At 36.3% G+C, this 21,303-nt stretch overlaps 1 protein-coding gene across 4 annotated transcripts in view; it reads right to left on the reverse strand.

The window, feature by feature from the left end:
- The window catches only part of PTAR1 (protein prenyltransferase alpha subunit repeat containing 1), a 46,587-nt gene that overhangs the window by 21,916 nt on the left and 3,368 nt on the right, over positions 1-21,303 (reverse strand). For 2 of the 4 annotated variants that reach the window (XM_044657363.1, XM_044657361.1), the window contains exon 2: positions 12,049-12,218. The exons of the other annotated variants lie outside the window; for them this stretch is intronic. In XM_044657363.1, the coding sequence (XP_044513298.1) occupies positions 12,049-12,218 (170 nt within the window). The remainder of the gene's footprint in view (positions 1-12,048; positions 12,219-21,303) is intronic. 4 annotated transcript variants of the gene reach the window in all.

Raw genomic sequence — 21,303 nt, forward strand, 5'->3', positions numbered from 1 at the left:
AGCCCTGAAAAAGGCTCAGTGAGTCCTCACCAGTGAGTCCTCACCAGAGGTGCTAGTCTTTCTGAAATGCTCCGTGTGTGTGTGTGTGTAGGTTTGGGTATCTATCTATAATATACACGTATAAGTTGGGGGGGGGGGAGGAGGGGAAACGCTACTAGCTTAAGGAAGGAGTCAAAGTTTCCATGTAAAATGTAGCATCTAAGTTGTTGTTTTTTTTAAACATCTTTTTTTTTTAAAAAACCTTAACTTCTGTGTATTGGCTCCTTGGTGGAAGAGTGGTAATGGTGGGCAGTGGGGGTCAAGTGACTTGCCCAGGGTCACATAGCTGGGAAGTGTGTGAGGCCAGATTTGAACCTAGGACCTCCCATCTCTAGGCCTGACTCTCAATCCACTGAGCTACCCAGCGGCCCCTCTAAGTTAAGTTTTGAAGGAAACTGGTGAATCTAGGAGGTGGAGGTGAAGAAAGAAATGTATTCCGGGCATGAAAGACCACTTGTACAAAGGTACAGATATGGCGGATAGTGTATTATGACTCCAACAGGACCAATTTGGTTGGAAAGTTAATTGGGAGACAGATTGTGAAGAGTTTCCAATGTCAAGGGTTTGTATTTGACCATAAAGGTAAGAAAGCCACTGTAGTTTACTGAGGAGAGTCACAATGGTCAGGTCTGTGTCTTGGTGTTAACATTTTAGAAGCTATGTGGAGAGGGAAGAAACTTGAGGCAGCTACAACCATCAGGAAGATATTGAAATAGTCCAGGAAAGAAAGGTAATAAGGGTCTGTAAAAAGATGATGATTGATTAAGAGGACAGAAGGGGATAGATTTTGCAATGGAGACAGATTAACAAGATTTGGCAACAGAATGGATATGTAAGTTGAAGGAAGAATAAAGGGTAAAGGCTAACAGCAAGATTGCAAACTTGAGAATCTAGAAGGATTAATGGTGCTCTTAACATTTCAAAATAGGAAATCTGGGAAAGAGCTAGATTTAGAGGAAAATATAAATTCTGTTTTGGACATGCTCAGTAGTCCTTTTTACTATACTGTCCTGGGAGAAAAGTGAAAAGTAGCCAACAATGGAATTTAGGTACCCCCAAGACAGCAAACTGCCTGTTTGCTTGCAGCAAAGGTGGTTAGAAGGTACCACAAACGGGGCAGCTGGGTAGCTCAGTGGATTGAGAGCCAGGCCTAGAGATGGGAGGTCCTAGGTTCAAATCTGGCCTCAGACACTTCCCAGCTGTGAGACCCTGGGCAAGTCACTTGACCCCCCCATTGCCTACCCTTACCATTCTTCCACCTATAAGTCAATACACAGAAGGGTTTAAAATTAAAAAAAAAAAAAAAAAAGAAGAAGGTACCACAAACATCTGAAGATTTCAAATTCAGGACAAGGGAACTGGTTCAAGGACTTGAAGAGACTTTGTGAGGCATGTGTATTAATTGCAAATTTGTCTCCCATCTAGATGTTTCTGCTTTGCAAAATACCAGAAAAATTAAGCATTTCCATCTTGAAAGGAAAAAAAAAAGGAAAACAAGTAAGAAGGAAATAGGGGAGAAACTTGGAAATGATCTCTGAAATCTAGAATGCTAAAATTCTAGGCAGGAATTGGAATAATTTGGGATCATTAATAGTATTTTCATTCTTGCTGCTAGTTGAAGATAAAGAACTTAAAAGAAAGGATATAGGAAGTGAGCAACTAGGAAATAAACTCAAGAATGGAATTTACTTTCTAGACCAGTGATGGGCAAACTACAACCTGCAGGCCAGATGCGACCCCCTGAAATGTTCTATCCAGCCAGGCAACATTATTCCTAATCTGACGAATACAATGAGTAGGATACAATACAATAAAACTTGGAAAGAGTTGCCTTAGAAACAGACTGACAGATGAGCATTTCCTTTCCTTTGATCCCCTCTTTAAAAAGTTTGCCCATCATTGTTCTAGACCACAGTATAAGAATGATTTGTTACAGCTCTACTCAAGAGTCTATTCAGTGAGGGACAGAAGGGTGTATTTGTTCAGAGGCTGACTGTTGAGATTAAAAAGAACTTGAAAGAAGAAAAGAGAAAGTAGAAGATGAAAAGTACATATATGTATATATATACATATATGTACTTTTCATCTTCATATATATGAAGATGCTAATCTATAAACCACAAAGGTCAAGAAGGATGATATAAGAAAAGTATTTGGTGTCTCAGTAATCCATTGGGCACAGAAAACAGATAAAAATTGAGGAAGTAATTCTTGTGGGCTCTGATTTCATATACTAATGCAACACTGCATTGTGAACTTTGCTTTTTATCCAGTTTCTTAACTTACTAATTTAAGTTTCAATGCATCTATGATTTCACTGATGAGTATTTCCTCAAACAATCAATGCTATCACAAAGTTCTTGTTCCTGTCTTCCTGAATACCTTTCATAGGAGATGCATTCAATATGCAGGAAACCTCTCTAGATTTCTTGACATTTTGTGTTTAAGAGAATACTGGGCTCTCCATCAGTTATCCCCTGCTTGCTGTTCCTAGAGGACCAGTTTACCTCCTTTTCTGGTCATTCATTCTTTATGACACTTTTCTGTGAACATCCTCATTCATATGTTTGGGGTCTACTCACACTCACCCCTTATGGGCAATTGCAACTGTGTAATTCCAGCCTAAAGAAATTAAATCAATTGCGGACATACTGGCCTGGAAAAATACTGATGTTAAAAAGATGGAACTCTGTTTCAAGAAGAAAGTAATCTGGTCTACTTTCCTATTCAATTCTGCCAACTTCATAGTTTATCTGCAATGTCAGTCTAAGATAAATTATGTACTGAAGCTTCTGATTTGTCAAATGAACTACCTGTCAAAGTATGAACAGTAGATATTTTTCATCCACTTAGTTTTTCCTATGTGGACAGGAATTCTTTTTTTTTTAAATTTAATTTAATTTTCCCCCCATGGTTACATAATTCTTGTCTTCCTCTTCTCTTCCCCTCCCCACCACTTCCAGAGCTGAAAAGCAATTTCGCTGGTTATACATATATTATTACTCAAAACCTATTTCCATATTATTCATTTTTGTAGTGACGTAATCTTTTAAAACCAAACCCTAAATCATAAAACCCATATAAACAAGTGATAAATGATATGTTTTCTTCTGGATTTCTACTCCCACAGTTCTCTCTCTAGATGTAGATAGCATTCTTTCTCCTAAGTCCCTCAGAATGGTCCTGGATCACTGCATTGCTTTTAATAGCAAAGGTGGACAGGAATTCGGATTAGGACAAATTCTTTTGTGCAATTATGAAATTTCTTTTAGGATGTTCCATAACATTCTAGGGACAGATATCATTATAACAATTTCATCAGCAAACATGAACCTTTGCAGGACCACATTTTACTAAATGGAATCAAATACTTTTTTAAAAAGGTCAAATAGTAAAGTTTAATTTTACATTCTTTTTGCCTTTCAGTCAACTAGGTAACTATTATTATGTGGTCTGTAATAGAACATTGTCTAGTTTTTTCCCTTCTCAAATCTTCATCAAAAATGACCTCTAAGCTTGTGTAGATAAAAGAGAAAAATGCAAAAATGTTAATAGCTATTGACATTTTCTTAACTATATCGTTTCAGGATATATAATAATTTATTATTTTTTTTCCTGTGGCCTTAGTATCTTCCCCTCTAAGAATTAATCCCTCAATACCCTCAAAATTCTGTCACTCACAGCACAAAACTCCTATGTTATACTGACTCTAGAACAGCTGCTTTTCCTATCTTTATTTTCTTTTAGCACCTTCCTCTTCAATACATAAAGAGCTGTGATGTTAGAGCCCAAATGTGATGGTGCCATTGTAATTGGTGAAGAAAATGTTTTATAGAAATCTTGACAGATCTTTTGCATTTTTCATATTTCCAATTTTACCCTTAAATGAACAACCTTGTAAATTTGGGTTTTCTTCAACTGCATATTGCTGTATGAGATGCATAAGATGTATGAGATACAATCTCCCACTGTCTTTCTAAGATTTTACAAATGAGTTTTTATTCGAAACAAGTCTTACTTTAGGATACTACATATCTAATTGGCAAGACAAAGTATTTGCTGGCTGAGGGGGTTTCTATGTTCTTTTTCTCTCCTGGTTGTGGTGATTGTTTATATCTGTTAATATTCTTTAGGAAACGGTAATAACGCCAATCCCTGATCTATGCATTTCCCCGCCCCCCCCCTCCATTTTGTTGTCAGCAGTTTAAGTAGAAAATGGAGTTGACTCAAATGGGCACACTATCTTTTTATTTTTCAAATTTGGCATTGATTATGATCCATGCTCCCATCTAGATGATTTGAAGTCAAATATATACAGACAGTTGATTCATAACCTTACATCAATAACTAGTCATTTCCTGTCAAAATATAGCTCTCTTTTTTGTTATATTTTTGTCAGTACTTCCTGACTCATCATAAAGAATTTTATGAGTTAGAAGCATGAAGCCTCTGTATAGTCTAAAAACTTTGGGTCTCTAGTCTTTTAGTTCTGAATTGTATTTTCCAACATGATGATTTGGTTGGTTGGTTCTTTTTCTGCCAGCCTACTCTACATCAACCTTTATAATACCAAAGTATATTTTTATTTATTTTTTTCATAATGTTATGATTAAAAATGATGAGTGATTTTAACTAACACAATAAGTTACTAAAATTTCTCTGTCTCCTCAATTTCTGGAATAAATGTTGGCAGATAAGCTGCAATTATCTTCATGGTAGACTTTTAATAAATAAAATTAGCACTATAATATTAAATGATCCAAAATGTTAAAATGAAATAGTATTTGTACTTGCCTTTATAAAAAGAATAAAACCAAATTCCACTAACTCTTTTACCTTTTTCTCCAAGAAGAACTTGTGAATCATACTTCCATTTAGCTTTTGTCTTCTAGTTTCACTTAGAATGACAATGTTATGATCCAAATTATTCAAGTCCTCTAGCACTACTATGTCTAGAATTTCACATTTAGTAATAGCAACTCTAAGCAATAAGGTAAAGTTTCCAGTTCAAAAACTGTCTCTGTCCATTAATGCCCATAGTGCAACTGTCACTGAAGCAGGAGTTTGCAAAGAACTAAGAGTCATTTTGTATTTTGATATATGAAGTGAGTTGCTATGGCCAAAACTTACCACTAAGTGGTTACCCTATTGGTGATGAGAATCTCTATACTTTAACCTCATGGGTCCCTGGAATTGTGTTGTTAGAACAATATTCAAACTCATTCCAGTAAGGTAAAATCTACCAAAGACACTTTTTTACTGGCATAGGCTTTGAGAACCAAGATCACCTTCACCACACAATGAGGTACCAGAGTCTAGTCTGAGTATTTAAAAGATTATATTAAAAAGCACTAAGAAATTCAACAAAAGATCACTAATAGAGAGCATAAGCTCTTTAAGAATAAATTATAGAGACTAATCTCATGGAGGGAAAGGCAGGTAACTATGAGTATATCAGGGAAATAGAACAATAGTCTCTAAATTTCAGCAAAGCCATGACAAAGTCTCTATGACAGTGATGGCAAACCTTTTAGAGACAGTGCTGGGCCCCGCCCTCAACCCCCAGTCTGAGTGCTGTGCCCACCCCCAAACCAAGTGCCAGGCATGCCCTGCCACCCCCCCCATATCCCACACAGGGGAGGGAGGAAACTCTCCCATTGGGCTGCTGGGCAGAGGGGTAAATAAAGTGAAGAATGTCCTCAGGAAGTGTAGAGAGGGGAAGGGGAGTGGCCCAAGCCCTCTATTCTGCTCCAGCTCTGCCACCTGTAAGCTGCCCACCGTAAATTACTCCCATGTACTTCCACTGGATGCTGAGCAGAGGGGTAGGTAGGGGGTGTGAAAAAAATGTCATCAGGCACAGTGGAGAGGGAGAGGGGGGCTACTCCACCCAAGTCCCTCTGCCTTTCTAGTAATAAACTGGGAGGGGGAGGGGGTTGCCAAGTGCCCACAGAGAGCACTCTGTGCTATCTTTGGCACCCATGTCATAGGTTCGCCATCACTGACTGATCTATGATAATTTTGCGGAAAAAAATGGGAGAGATGTTGTCTAGATGGCAGTTGAATAGGTTGCCTGACTTGATCTAAGATTAGTTGGAATGATATTGGACAAGAGTATCCTGGTCAAATGCTCCAAAAAGATGATCTTGTTCTATTAAACACTTTTATCAATAACTTAGATGAAGTCCATTAAAAAACACTCACATACTTATTATATTTATGTAGAAGATGGAAAAGGGAAAACTAATCCTAACAGGATTCAGATATCAAAAGATAATGATAGGTTAAAAAAGTGGGATAAATGTAACAAGATTAAATTTAATAAGGATAAACATATACATTGGCACTTCGATTCCAAAATATCAAGTACTTGATTGATAATAAAATAATAGTAAAAAAATAAAAAGCTCTGTAGTGCTTTAAGATTTTCAAAACATTATAATAAACATCTCATTTTATACTTAAAACTGCAGAGATGAGGCCTATTATTATTATTCCCATTTTACATATTAGTAAACTGAGGCAGATAGCATGTACCCAAAGTTACATGGCCAGTAAGTATATAAGCTCAATTTGAGGCCAAGGCTTCCTGACTTCAGGTCTAGCACTTTATTCATGAACTTACTCATTCTTTTGGATTGTAGCTCAATGTGTTGGCAATATGATTTGGTCAGCAAAAGAGTTAAAACAAACTCAGGCTACAAACTACATTAATAGAATTATTATTTCCAGAGCAAGAGAAATGACAGTTCCTGGTTAGACCAAATCTATAATATTATGTCTACTTGTGAATCCTATATTTTAAAAAAGGACACTGACAAGATATAGGACGAGGATGGCAAAGGGCCCAAAACAACCACGTCATATAAGCATTAGTTGAAGGAACTTGAGATAATTAGAATATAGAAAAGATCTAAGAAAATGCCTACATTTATGCACAGATGTGTATATCCAGTCCCTGTCTCTCTCGAGCTCCAGTCTTACGTCACCAACTGCCTACTGGACATTTCAAACTGGATGTCTTAGAGACATTTCAATTAAATATATCCAAAACAATACTCATCTTTCTCTCCAAATGCTTCCCTGCTCTCTATCAAACTTTTCTAGTTCTATCAAGGGCACTGTTATGTTACCAGATTTCCAGGTTAGTACCCTCAGCATAATCACAGACTTTACTTTCCTTTATTCCACATAAAAAATGAGTTGTCAAATCTTCTGGTTTTCTTATTTCCATAACAAACCTCACATTTCATGTCCTTTTCATATTAACACAGCAAGTGACCTACATCAGGACCCTATCCTCTCTCACCTGACCAACTGCAATGGCCTCTTTATTGGTCCCCAAGTCTTTCCCTATTCCAGTGCATCTTCCACACTACTAACAAGGTGATTTTAAAAAATGAAGATCATATTATGACATTCTCCTACCCAATAAATTCCAGTGATTCTTTATTGCCTCTAGGATAAAATATAAAATCTTGGTTTCCAAAGCCCTTCACAAGATGACCCCAACCTATCTTTCCAGAATTATACCCTTCCCAAACTCCACAGTCCAGGACAATTGGCTTTCTCTCTGATCTTCACCGATAGGATCCATCTCCCATCTTGATGCTTTTTTATCAACCAATCTCCCAACCTAGAAGCACTACTATTCCACATCTACCTCATAGAATCCCTTCTTTTCTTTACAACACACCTCTAGTGTCACTTTTTACACAAAGTCTTTCCAGATTCTACCCAACTGGTAGTGCTCTCCCTCCCTAACTGGTTTTATCCCATATTTACTTAAATGAAAATCCAGGCATGGAGGATAGTCAATGAAAATGGCTGGAGTCAGGAAATTGAGTTTTATGCAAGGACCAATAAGAAGGCCAATGTCACTGAATTATATATGATTCTATAACTATAACTATAACTATATATATAGTTAGAGAGAAAGAGAGAGAAAGAGAATTCTTGCATCTAAAATAGCATTTTTGATACTATAAAATAACAATGATGGCTACTGAACTGATACTCACTAAGAAAACATTTTATGCTCACTAGGTTAGGAATCTATTTTAGATAGGAAGAAGCTCTTCTATACCTTAAGAATCCTCTCTTTTGACAAAGGTTAGCATTTCCAGATTATCACTGGGTTTTGCCATAAAGTGGATAATAGGAAAGGATAGAGAACTGGAATCACAAGAAAATTAAGTTCAATCACCTTTCAACAACTTGAGGAATAATTATCTAGTTTGTAGAATGTTCTGATCCCTTTTCTTTCCCTTAGGCCAAGAGGTCTAATTTTAAAAAATGATGTTAATATTTTAAAATCACTAACAACAGGGAACAATGAATTTAGGAAAAAGGAAGAAGTTATAGCAACTCTGATGGAGAAAGTGAAGAACTAATTTCCTTGATAAGAGTGAGAGAGGAGAGTATAAAAGGCTGGACTGAAGCTTAGTATCACTTAAACTAAAAACATGGCAACTGGTCTTACTACTTCCTTGCAAACAAAAGGAAAAAAATGAAAGCAGTATCAGATTTTATATTTTTGGACTGAAAGATCATTGCAGATGGTAATGCAGTAATGAATTAAAAGGCACCTGCTTCTTAGAAGGAAAGCTATAGAAAATCTAGACAGAAAACTAAAAGCAGACATCATCTTGCTGACAATGGTCTATATCAGTGATGTCGAACCTTTTAGAAACTGGGTGCTATGCCCCACCCCTCCTGACTGAGTGCTGCATGTGCCCCACCCACTCTTACCCTCACACAGGAGAGGAAGAAAGCTCTCCCACTGGGCTGGTAGGCAGAGGGGCAGGTGAAGTGAAGAATCTGCTCAGCACTCTTAGAGGGGGGAAGGGTGAGGCCTGAGCACTCCCCTCCCACCCCAGCTCTGCCACCTGTGTGCCACCTACCTTCCCCTCTGTGTGCTCCTATTGAGCTGCTGGGCAGAGGGGTGGGGGAATGTGAAAAAAATGTCATCAGATATATGGAAAGGGGGAGGGGAGCAGCTCCACCCAAGTCCCTCTCCCTTACTAGTAATGAACTCTGGTAGCAACAGTACATGTGCCCAAAGAGAATGCGCTGTGTGCCCTCTTTGGCACATGTACCATAGATTCATCATCACAGGTCTATATAATCAAAGATATAGTTTTTCCAGTAGTGATGTATAGCTGTGAGAATTGGAATATAAAGAAAAGCTGAGTGCTACAGAATTGACACTTTTGAATCATGATATTGGAGAAGACTTTTGAGAGTTCCTTAGGCAGCAATACTTAAGACAGCAAGACATCAGCTAGTACTTAAAGAAATTAATTCAGACTAGTCATTGGAAGGATGAATACTGAAGTTGAAGCTTAAATACTATGGCCACATGATGAGAAGACAGCACTCACTGGTAAAGATTCTGATGTTGGGGAAGATTGAAAGCAAAATGAGGAGATAACAGAAGACAGGAGGGATAGTATCCTGGAAGGAAAGAACATGAGGTCAGACAGACATAAGGATATAGTGGAGAACCAAAAGGCCTAGCATGCTATAGTCCTTGGAATCACAAAGCCGGATACAAATGAACAACTAAATTTCCTAACAAATTTTACAATTTTCTAGTGAGACTCTCACTCTCATTCATTAAATATTCTATGACTTCAAATCATTAAAACAAGTTTGATAGATATCTTTGTAGTTAATCAGCCTATTTAATCATGTTCTCCTGATCAGAAATTTGCTCCTTTAAAAAAAATTCCAGAGCATCACATAATTTTAGGCAGTTAGTATATGGGTACATAAGCTATAAAGAATCTTGACATGAATAATCTAGATATGGACATTTTTAAAACCATCTGATCACTACATATTACCATGGTCAAGCTTAAGAATGTGATAAAATTAAAAAGTTCATCCTAATATGTATGAAAAGCTATTAAGATTCAAAGTCTAAACACCTTAGCTATTTCATTTCCTCAGATGTCAGCAATTTTGGTATCTTCTAAAACCTAAGCAGTCCAACTATATGTTAAGTCAATTTTGAAAAAAATGAGGTTGAGTAGCAAAGCAAGGTTTTACAACTCTGGCAAAAAAGATTCATCAGATATCACAGACCAACAAAGTCTATTCTTACAACAAAGAGGATTACAGGGGAGAAAGGACACACACAGAAGTAGCCTGAACTAATGGAAAGAGTGCTGTAAATGCAGTAAGACAAGTTTAGATACTGCCTTTGACGACTGAATACAGCAAGTTCCTTCCCCTCTCTAAGACTTGGTTTTTCATCTGTAAAGCTACAGTCCTGCTTGTAGCAGAAGCCTAACAAGGTTGTTCTAAGGCTCAAAATAAAATATACATTAAGTGCTTTGCAAAGCTTCAAATGCAACTCAGTGGCACAGTATATAGAATACTGATCTTGAAGTCAGGAAAGACCCGAATTCAAATTCACCTTCAGACATTTCCTGGCTCTTCCTGCCTCAAATTCTCTTACAGAAAATGGGGGTAATGGTGGCACTTACCACCCAAGATTGCTTTGAAGATCAAATATAACTCAGCCAACTACCATTTATTAAGCATCTAATATGTGCCAGGTATTGTATTAAGCACTGGAGATAAAGAAAAAAGAAAAAGCAAAGCACATATGTGTAACATGTGTAAATCACTATGAAAACTTCAAAATACCATAAAAATGCTATTATTATTATGTGCTATATGCATGACAGATATATTTACGATGACAAATTCCTCTTAAATAAAACAAATGTTTTCACATATTATAATATTTATCAGAAAAAGTTAAGGAAACATTCATAGAGAAAAGAGAATATATTTCAAATTAAGCCATGTAAAGCAGACCATTCTTGCCCATGTCATAGTTAGAAATAAAGATTAAAGAATATGTGGCTAGTGGGAGTGAGAGGAATCTAAGGAGAATACAATGTGTTTCTTGACCTCAAAATTGTTTGTTTTTTTAAATTCTTACTTTCTGTCTTAGAATCAATACTGTGTATGGTTCTAAGGCAAAAGAGTGATAAGGGCTAGGCAATGGGAGTTAAGTGATTTGTCTAGTCAAAAAGCTAGGAAACGTCTGAGGCTAGATTTGAACCCAGGATCTCTCTTCTCTAGGCCTGACTCTCAATCCACTGAGCCACCCATTTGCCCCCTCAAAAACTATTTCTTAATTGGACAAGGATTAGAAATCTGTACAAAAGCCCAAGTTGAAATATACCTCAGATACTTAACTGTAAAACCCTGGCAAGACACTTAACCTCTATCAGCCTTGTTTCTTTATCTATAAAAAGGTGACTAAATTGCACCTATCTCATAGTGTTTTTTTTGAGGCTCTGCAAACCTTAAAGGACTATATAAATACTATTTTTTAAAAGCAATAAACAGACAGTTACCTATAATGTACCTAGTACTGATAAGTATTAAAATGTGTTTTTGAAGAGTTTCATGAAAGATAAGGAACATGAATGAATCAAGTCTTGAAGAAGGGGTAGGATTTGTTCATAGAGCAGGAAAGAGGTAGGGCATTTTAGTCTAGAGAAAGGCCAAAAAAAAAAAAAAAAGCTCCTTAATGGCAGGAATACATTTGTCTTTGTATTCCCTTGCATACAACACATGTTTAATAAATGCTTACTGAAATTAACTTTTTAAAAAGGCACGGAATAAGCAAGAGAACAGAGCAATTGACTAAATTGAGGGTGAATGTGGGGAATTAATGGGTTTGAGCTGAACTTTGTATACAACTTCCCCAGCACTACTGTACTGAATAAACGGTAAGTACTTAATATTTCTAAAATCTGAATTCTCTCTGGCTCCTTAGTAGGTGAAAGACATTAAACTACATTTCATAAACTGGATTCATGGTGGTATCTTCATGAATACGGGTCACAACATACTCACTATGATCATTCCTACAATCCCTCCTACATTACTTAAGGTGCTACTTTTTATGGCTTGTTACCCATAAGTATATTGCTCATTCATTACAGATTACTAAAAAAACCAAACCAAACCATAGTTCAGACTTACCATCTTTGTTTAGTCGCTGCTTTCTTTGCCTATAGAGGAGAAGCTTGTTGTGAACATATGGCAAAAGAAACTTGACACACCAACTCTCCACACCAAGTTTATTTTCAACCAAGACTATTGGACTCCGGTTGTATCGAGCTTCAGGGCAGGGAATTAGTCCTATTTCATCTCTTAACACAAAAAAATATATGAGAGTTAAGGATACATACAAAGTACAAAAACATAAAAAATAACTGATATAATAGATTATTAATAATATAAATCCTGATATATGCTACATATATGATGTAAAAGCTATACATTAATGATATAAAAGTTCACCATATAATAGCTTATTAATATAATGGCTGATATAAAAGATGTAACAATAGTTTCCAAACCATCTTCCTTCTAATCATACCAACTGAGATTATTTTGTCTATTTTTAAAGTATTTGTCATGAACTTTACAAACAAACATAACAAGCCGAAAAAAAAGACCGTATAGGAAACTACGAATCTTAATTATGTAATGAGGAATACTAAATTCCTCCTATTTTTTCCCTCATTTCTCCCTAATTGTATTCTTTATTTCTCTTTCTTTTAATTCCCCTCATTAAAACTAAACAAAGCCACCTCAGACTTTGCATTTGTCTTAAATCCCTCAATGATACCCAAAGACAGTAGGGTTCTAAATGGAGAAGTGTCTCTTCTGCAATTAGGATACAGCAGTGCATCATTATTTGTCCAATTAGTCAAATGTATTTAATTTGCTAGATTACTCATCTGTTCATATTTCAAAATCTACCCAACTTTATATCAGGAAAGCTTTAAAGTCTTCAGTCCTAAATTTGCCCCTATATAGTTATATTAGATTTCTGGGAAAGTTATTCTTGATTTTAAGACTTACCTTTTGTTCACATTCTAAGATTTTCTCTCCTTTAAAGTACTTGCATCATATTATTTTGTGATTCTGATTGTACTTCCTTGGTATATAGGTTCTTTTTTTTTTTTTTTTTTGCTCCCTTAGATCATTTTCTTTCTTTGATTTGGAAGCTATGGATTTTAGCTGTAGCATTCCTGGCTGTTTTCAATTGGGGTTTCCTTAAAGGTGATTACTGAATTTTTTTTCTATTTCTTCTAATAACATAGATAATTTTTCTTTATGATGTCTTGAAATACCTAATAATCATAATTTTTGTTTTGGATATGTTTTCTGATATTTGATCTGATAATTCTCTGATCTAATAATTCTCAAACTATCTTGTAACTTGTTTTCCAGGTCAATTTCATTCTTTCTTGACAGTAATTTACACATTCTATTTTTTCAGTCTTTTGATTTCTCTAATATTTATTGTTGTCTCATGGAATCACTGAATTCTATTTGCTCTGACTTAGTTTTTCCAATAAATCAACTTCTATCAGGTCTTCCCCTTTCTTTTCTAAGCTATCCTCCTTCTGATTTTTTCCTCAGGAGTTCTAATTATATTTTGTTAATGTCTTATTTCATTTCTTCACACCACTTCTAGAGATTTGTGACCAAGTTATTCTTTTCTCTGAAGCTCTATTTTTACATCCTACAAAATTACTTTCTATTTCTGGGTGTACCTTTTGGGCTTTTCTTAACCTATAGTATTTCTTCAAAGTATTTGGATTTTCTTCTATTTATTCATTATTTCTAGCTTTAGATGCTGGGATGGCATTTTGTGCCAAGGTCGTTTTATATCCCCACCCCCACTTATACTCTTGCACTCCAAAAAAATTTAATTGATTAATTGTTACATTACCCTTGTAACTATCAATAATGTGTAAATAAGTCTTGACAGACCACACCAGTGAAAATGCGAATAGTGGCTGGGGGGGGGGGGTGAAGGAGGTGAAGGGTAAAGGGAAATTTTTTCTAAAAATAAAAAATTATTTAAAAAACAAAAACAAAACAAAAAAAACTCTAGCCACCAGAGATACTGTCATCCCCACCTCCCTTAGTGGGGAGGGAAGATGAGTTACCCACACGTGACAATAAGTAACAAATCAAGAACAAGGGACTGCCCTTTGGGCAATCCAAAACCAGTACTGAGGCTGCCATTTGTCCACTTGAATTAGAGGTGGACCCCCAGGAAGTGAGGAAAGATGCTATCTCTTCAAGTATGATGGTAACTTCCTATTGATGCAGTTCAAACTTCTGGAGGATCTCAGCTGAGACCTCAGGCTGCTTCCCTTCTGAATTGTCACATGGGTAAGTTAGGCTGACTTCCTTAGGCCTACCTTGGCGTTTTCCAGAGTCTTGACCTCGAGAAGGTTTCTTTGCCTCTCTAATTGCTAAGGGCTTGTAGCTAGTAGCCAATTTAATTAATCTTTTAGTTCTCATTCGGAGGTCTGGACCAGAGTGTCTGTCTGCCTGCCTGTCTGTCTGTCTGTCTGCCTGTCTGTCTCTACCTTCAACCTTCCTAATTGTAAATAAACTATCATAAAACCCATCCTGACTTAGGTCTATTTTAATTATGGAATCAATCTAGATCTGATTGATTCCTGGCGACCACACCTTAAATATATATCTATTTAATATCTAATTTTTCCCTATTACAGGAGCTATTTAAAGCATATAGAGCTTAAGGCACTTTCCTAGTGTCAAAAAACTAACAAGTGCCTCCAAGTTTAGTACTTTCCCCATGACAATATTCTATCTCTTCTAATTTAATCATTATTAATAGTAATATGCCTGATATTTCTTATGTAGGGTTTTAAGGATTCTAAAGCATTCCACTCAAATCCTAGATCCTAAACATATTACTTGACTGGGCTACTCTGGGATCTAGTTTCCTCAACTGTAAAAGAAAACAGTGAATCTAGAATACTAATTCACAGGGTCTTTATAAGGATCAAACAAGATAAATCATGTGAATTACTCTGCAAACCATTTATTATGATGATGTCATCTGACACTTCCAGAACCCTCAAAGGATTCTTTGTGTCTTCAATATTGATGAGATCACAGATATAGAGCTATAAGACATCTTAGACTTCATAAGGCTATCACCTTACTATATACATGGAGGAGAAAAAAGAAGTTCAGAAAGATATAGTAAGATGCCCAGAATCATAGCACTATTTGCTGGCAGAGGTAGGCCTAGAACACTGGATTTTACCTCTAGTACAATGCTCTTTCCACTATTGTGGAGATTATTGTGGGCATAAAGAGAATTCCACAAAGGTACTATGTTTATTCTAAGGTTCTGACAATTTAAATCATGTTATTTTAGAACTGGATAGGATCTTAAGAGATTGGCTAGTCCAATTCCTTCATTTTCTAGATGAGGAAACTGAGGATCAGGAAAGGAAGTGATTTACTATGGTCAACAAGTAACAAAGTCTAGTTTTTAACCAGATCTGGTGACTTCCATTGGCTCTTTTAGCCAACACCAAAATGACACAAGTTGGGAATCTCTCCTTTCTGGTTTGATCCTCCAAAAGGCACAGTAATAAACCTTTTTTTTAAAAATGTTACCCATAAAGTCTACTGAAAAAATTCTGCTAATGCAGAATTAAGTTGGTCATCAACATAAAAGATCTGGTAGCCCTGTGAAGCAAAGTATGATCTTTCCAATCTGAACCATTTATCTATTTATCCTCGAGAGTTTACACTCTGTTCTCATGTTGGTTAGATGGCTGTTTTGAAAAAAGGACTACCATAAATGTTTTCTGACTATTCAGAAATGTAATTCACATTCCTAGAAATTCCACACATCTAAAATGTAATGTCCTGATGATGTGAAACAAGACATGAAATTATTACAGCACTTAGGACATAATGTAAACCTTTTCAGTTTAATGAACAATTTTTCTAATTAGGTCTTTCACAGTCCTTCCCCTCACCCAGTATGATGCAATTAATTATATTTAAAAAACATAATTCTTATTTATTGGTAACTATATTCAAAGATTTCAGAAAATAGATGAGACTATCTGAAGTTAGTAAAACATGTTTTCCTTTAGATGTCATTGGATTTCTCACACATATAAATTTAAATCTCTTACTCTATCTCCTCATACTTTACTAAAAACTGCAATAAACTATAAAAATAAATTTTATGGTGACCATTCCAGACCAGGCCTTTTATTTTAATTTACCTAGACTAACTGAAATGGCCTTCTCTTCTAATTGGTCTTCCAGCTTTTAATCCCACCTGTTGCATTCATCCTTTACATTGCCTACAACCTTTTATGTTACTCTCCAGCTTAACATTTTTCAATGGCTTTTCATAAAGGACAAAAAGTCCATACTATTTAATCTAGTATCCAAGGCTCTCAATGAATTAGCCCCAAATTGAGCTTTACAATTATATTTGGCACTACTGTTTCAACAAAATTCTAGATTCTAAGAAAACTAGTCTATTCATTGTCCCATAAATATCATTCAGATAATCAAGTACTTTTCAACAATTATTATGTGCCAGATACTATGCTAATAAGCACTGGGATACACACAAAAATGAAATAGTCCCTGCCCTCAAGAAGCTTACATGCTGGGAGCAGCTAGGTGGCTCAGTGGATTGAGAGCCAAGCCCAGAGATGACAGGTCTTGGGTTCAAATCTGGCCTCAGACACTTCCTAGTTGTGTGACCCTGGGTAAGTCACTTAACCCCCACTGCCTAGCCCTTATCACTCTTCTGCCTTGAAACCAATACCTAATAACGATTCCAAGACAGAAGGTTAGGGTTTAAAAAAAAAAAAAAGAAGAAGAAGCTTACATGCTAATGAGGGAGACAACATGAGGGAGACAACATGCAACTAGGTAAATACAAACTAATAAATGATGTGCGTGTATGTGTGTGTGTGTGTGTGTGTTAGATGAGATTTAATGATGAAAAGGAAGGTCCTAGTAGTTGAAAGAAACAGAAATGGTCTCCTGCAAAAGGGGGCATTAAGCTAAATCCTGATAGAAGCCATGGACACTCAGGCACAGAACAGGATGGAGAACATTCCAGATGTGGGAGACAGTCAGTGCAAAAAAACAGAGATGGAGCCACAAGTGTCCTGAGTAAGAACAGCAAATAGCTTCTGGTTGGATTGTAGAAAATGTAGAGAGGGATGTAGAGAGAAATTAGCAATGTAAAGCTGGTGCCAAGTTCTAAAGAGTTTTCATTGCCAAATGAAGACATTTGTATTTGATCCTAGAGCTAAGAGTGAACTACTAGAATTTATTTAGTAGGAGAGTGATATGATCAGGCTTGTATTTTAGGAATATCAATTTGACAGCAGTGTGAATGATGGCAGGGAGACCAATGAGAAGACCATTTCAATTGGCTAGACAAGAACTGATAAAGGCTTGAATGGGAGTGGGGGGTAGTTATGTGAGTAGAGAAGGTGACAGATACAGTTATTATGGAGATACAATCAATAAGACTTGGCAACTTTAAATTAGATATGCATTGTTGATGGAAATAAGAGAATAGAGAATGTTTTAAGATTTGAACCTAGTTATTAGCAAACTAACATTTGTTAAGCACTGGATAGAATCAGGTACAATGCTAAAGTGTGGGTATATTAAGAAGAACAAAGACCCCTGCTCAAGGAGTTCACATTCTAAAGATGTCTAAAGATATCTAGAGATATGAGAAAAACAAGAATCTAAAGGAGTTCCCTTGAATTTCCTCTTTCTTAATTGGAAAACAACTGCTAAACAAATTGGGGTATACAAATGTAGTATAATATTATTTTCTCATAAAAAATGTTGATATTATTTCAAAGACTTCTTAACTGATGCAGAGTAAAGTGAGCAGAATTAGGAGACCAATTTCTATAAAACAAAAAATTCTGAAAAGACTAAATGACTCTAATCAATGCAATGAGCAACCATGTCTCCAGATGACAGATGCTGAAGCATGTTACCCATCTTCTGGCAGAAGTAATAGGCATACAGTAGATAGAAACACATTTTGGGGTATGGCCACATATAGGTATGTTTTCCCTGACTATGTTTATTTGTTTCAAGGGTCTTTCCCCCAGCTCTTTCTCTTGTTTTTTTTTTCCCCCCATTGGGATAGGAGAAGGTTAGCAATAGTGATGCCAAGAAAAAAGTTGAGCCACTAAATCATTTTTTTAAATGCATGGAATGGAGGGAAACACAGATACAAGGATGCTTTTGGGAAAAAAAAAGTGGAATTTTTATATATACATATATAGATGGGTATGTATATATACACACCTGTGTGTATATATCAAGCAGTATTAAGTGGAAATTCATGTTTTCATGTATGATCCTCTTTTTGTATTCTGTTGTATATACAGAAATGCTTTTTTAGGGTTTTAAGTTTAGGATTTTTAAAAAAGAAAACTGGAGAAAGGTAGGAAGGAGCCAGGTTGTAAAGTGTTTTAAATATCAAAATGTCAGGATTTTATATTTGATTGGAATTTACTAAGAATAGGGATGATGTGGACAGACTAGAACTAAATGAAAAGCAATTTGTTAGCTGAGTGGAGAATGGTCTAATTTAGGAAAAGACTTGAGACAGAGAATAACTGGAAATTTATTTAATAATACAGACATGAAGTGAGGATCTGTATCAGGTGAGAATTAAAGGGATCTTCCTAAAGTGTAGATCTAACCATGTCAACCACCTATTTGATAAACTCTAGTTTCTCTCTATAACTTCCACAATGAAATATAAAATCTTCTGTTTGGTTTTTAAAGTCCCTTATAACTTGACCCACTTCTATCTTTCCAATCTTTTTATAATTTAATCTATGATCCAGTGACACTGGCCTTGTTCTTCCTCAGATAAAACACTCAAGACTCCAGACATTTTCACTGGCTGCCCCTCATCCACTCCCTCCTCACCTCTGCCTCCCAGCTTCCCTGATCAACTTTAGATTCAGCTAAAATGCCATCTTTTTCAAAAAGCTTCTCCCAGTTCCCCCTTAATGTTAACACCTTCTCTCTATCCACAAAGAAATGTAAAATATGGGCCTTTCCCTCAAAGAATTTATAATCTAGTTTGTTGTTTAGTCATGCCTGATTCTTCCTAACTCTGTGGACCATTGCACACTAATGCTTTTCCTGGGATTTTCTTGGCAAAGATACTGGAGTGGTTTGATAGTTTTTTTTTTCTAGTGGATTAAAGCAAACAAAATATCCCGTATACATCTTTCTTGTACATAGACATTTGCATGTTTCCTCTCCCTTATGAGCTCTTTGAGGTAAGAAACTATTTTGGTCCTGCATTGCATCTTCAGTGCTTAGCATAGGAGCACATATTAAGTGCCTAACAAATGAATGTTTGTTGACTTCAAGACTTGGCAACAGATGAGCAGTGAGAGAAGTTGAGGAGTTGAGGAACACAGGGTATTCCACAAGGAATATGGTGGAGGATGGTAGTGCCCCCTCGATAGTAACAGGAAAATTCAACAGTAAGAAAGTTTGGGGAATGATGAGTTCTATTTGGCACATGCCAAGATGAAATAATTTTTGACCTGTAGAATATTCTTGGCAATAATCCGTACTAAACACCATCATTTTATGGATAAGGAAACTTAGGCACAAAACAAGGGTAAGAGATTTGCCCAAAGTCACAAATAATAATTTATATAGCGCTCAAAACTTTATTTGATTCATGAAAGAACCCTGGGGATTAGATTCTGGTAAGACTCCTTCTTTGCTTATTTTGTCAAATAATTTGTATAGTATTGGCATTAGTTGTTTTTTAAATGTTTGATAGAATTTACTTGTGAATCCATATGACCCTGGGAACTTTTTCTTGGGAAGTTCCTTGATGGTTGTTCAATTTCTTTTTCTGAGATAAGATTACTTAAGTATTCTATTTCCTCTTTTGTTAATCTAGGCAAATTATATTTTTGTAAATATTCACCCATTTCACCTAGACTGTCATATTTATTATCATATAATTGGGCAAAATAGTTCTTAATAATTACCTTAATATCCTCTTCATTAGAGGTGAGATCACCCTTTTCATCTTTGATATTGCTAATTTGATTCTGGGGATAAGATTCTAAGGCATTATTAGACCTATTTTCCAGCAGAAACCGCAGTTCAAAGTGATTATATAATTTACCTAAGGTCACACCATGATTTGTCAGAAGTAGGATCCTAAACTGCCTTCAAATCCTATATCCTCTCTCCACTATACTAAGAGCACAGGAGAGGGTTTAGAACAGAAAAGAGGTCTCCCAAATCCTAGACTTACCTAAGAGATGCCTTCCACCCCCTTCAACCCCTTGGACCTTTATTCAGTCTCTACTTACCCAAATCACTTCTATTCTGTAAGGTCCAGCTTCAGTCTAACTATTTCCACAAAGCCCACCCTAACCACTCCTAAATGTCTCACAATACTTATCATCTATGCCATTTGTCTCACGGTATCCCACATCATATTGTGTCATTTGAAATTGCTGTAAGCCCTAGGAGACTATGTCTCCCAGGGCTCCCTGCTACAACTTCCTCTGACACCTCCCAATTCTTTTGTGGGAGGTGTCAGAGAAAGTATAAAAGAGAAAGTTTGGCGCCTTTTTGGGCTGTACTCTACTCTCTCCAGCCTGGAGGCCTTTTCCCCTTTCTATCTATCTCCTAGTTTTTCCTAGACCTTCCCCTTCTAATTTAAATAAAACTTAGCTATTCTAAACCCTATAGTTGCTCTCTGATTTTTTATTTGAGCCCCAAAGGGCTTTGGTCAAATTTCCCCCTGCAGGGGCTGGAGACCCCTACTTTCCTTTCCCTTCCTCTACCTTCCTCTCTCCTTTCTCCCATTCCTCCAATCCTCCTACCTTCATCCCTTCACCCCCTTATAATATCTTATGTTAGTGTGCCTTTATCTCACTAGCTAGATTATAGATACAGTTTGTTGGCTAAGAGTCTGATAGAATTGGGTCTGAAGTAAGAAAAAGTTCAAATGTGGCCTCAGACACTTAAATCTGTGTGACTCTGGGCGAGTCACTTAACCTATGTTTGCTTTAATCCATTAGAAAAAGAAGTATCAAACCACTCTAGTATTTTTAGCAAGAAAACCCCCAAAACAGCATTAGTGTGCTAGGGTCCACAGAGTCTGGAAAAGTCAGCCATGAATAAACAACAAACAAGATCATAAATTCTTTGAGGGAAAGGCCCGTATTTCTTTGTATATCCCACTCTGGCCTAGCATGGGGGCTCTGAACATAAGTGATTTAAAGAATTTATTTTTTTAAAAAATGGGAGATAATCCCCCTTGACATGAGTAATTGTGATCCAGTTTTGTTCACAGCTATTTCCTGTTTACTTAACAGTAAT

This window comes from Gracilinanus agilis, chromosome 1, assembly GCF_016433145.1.
Source record: "Gracilinanus agilis isolate LMUSP501 chromosome 1, AgileGrace, whole genome shotgun sequence".
NCBI classification, from domain to species: Eukaryota; Metazoa; Chordata; class Mammalia; order Didelphimorphia; family Didelphidae; genus Gracilinanus; species Gracilinanus agilis.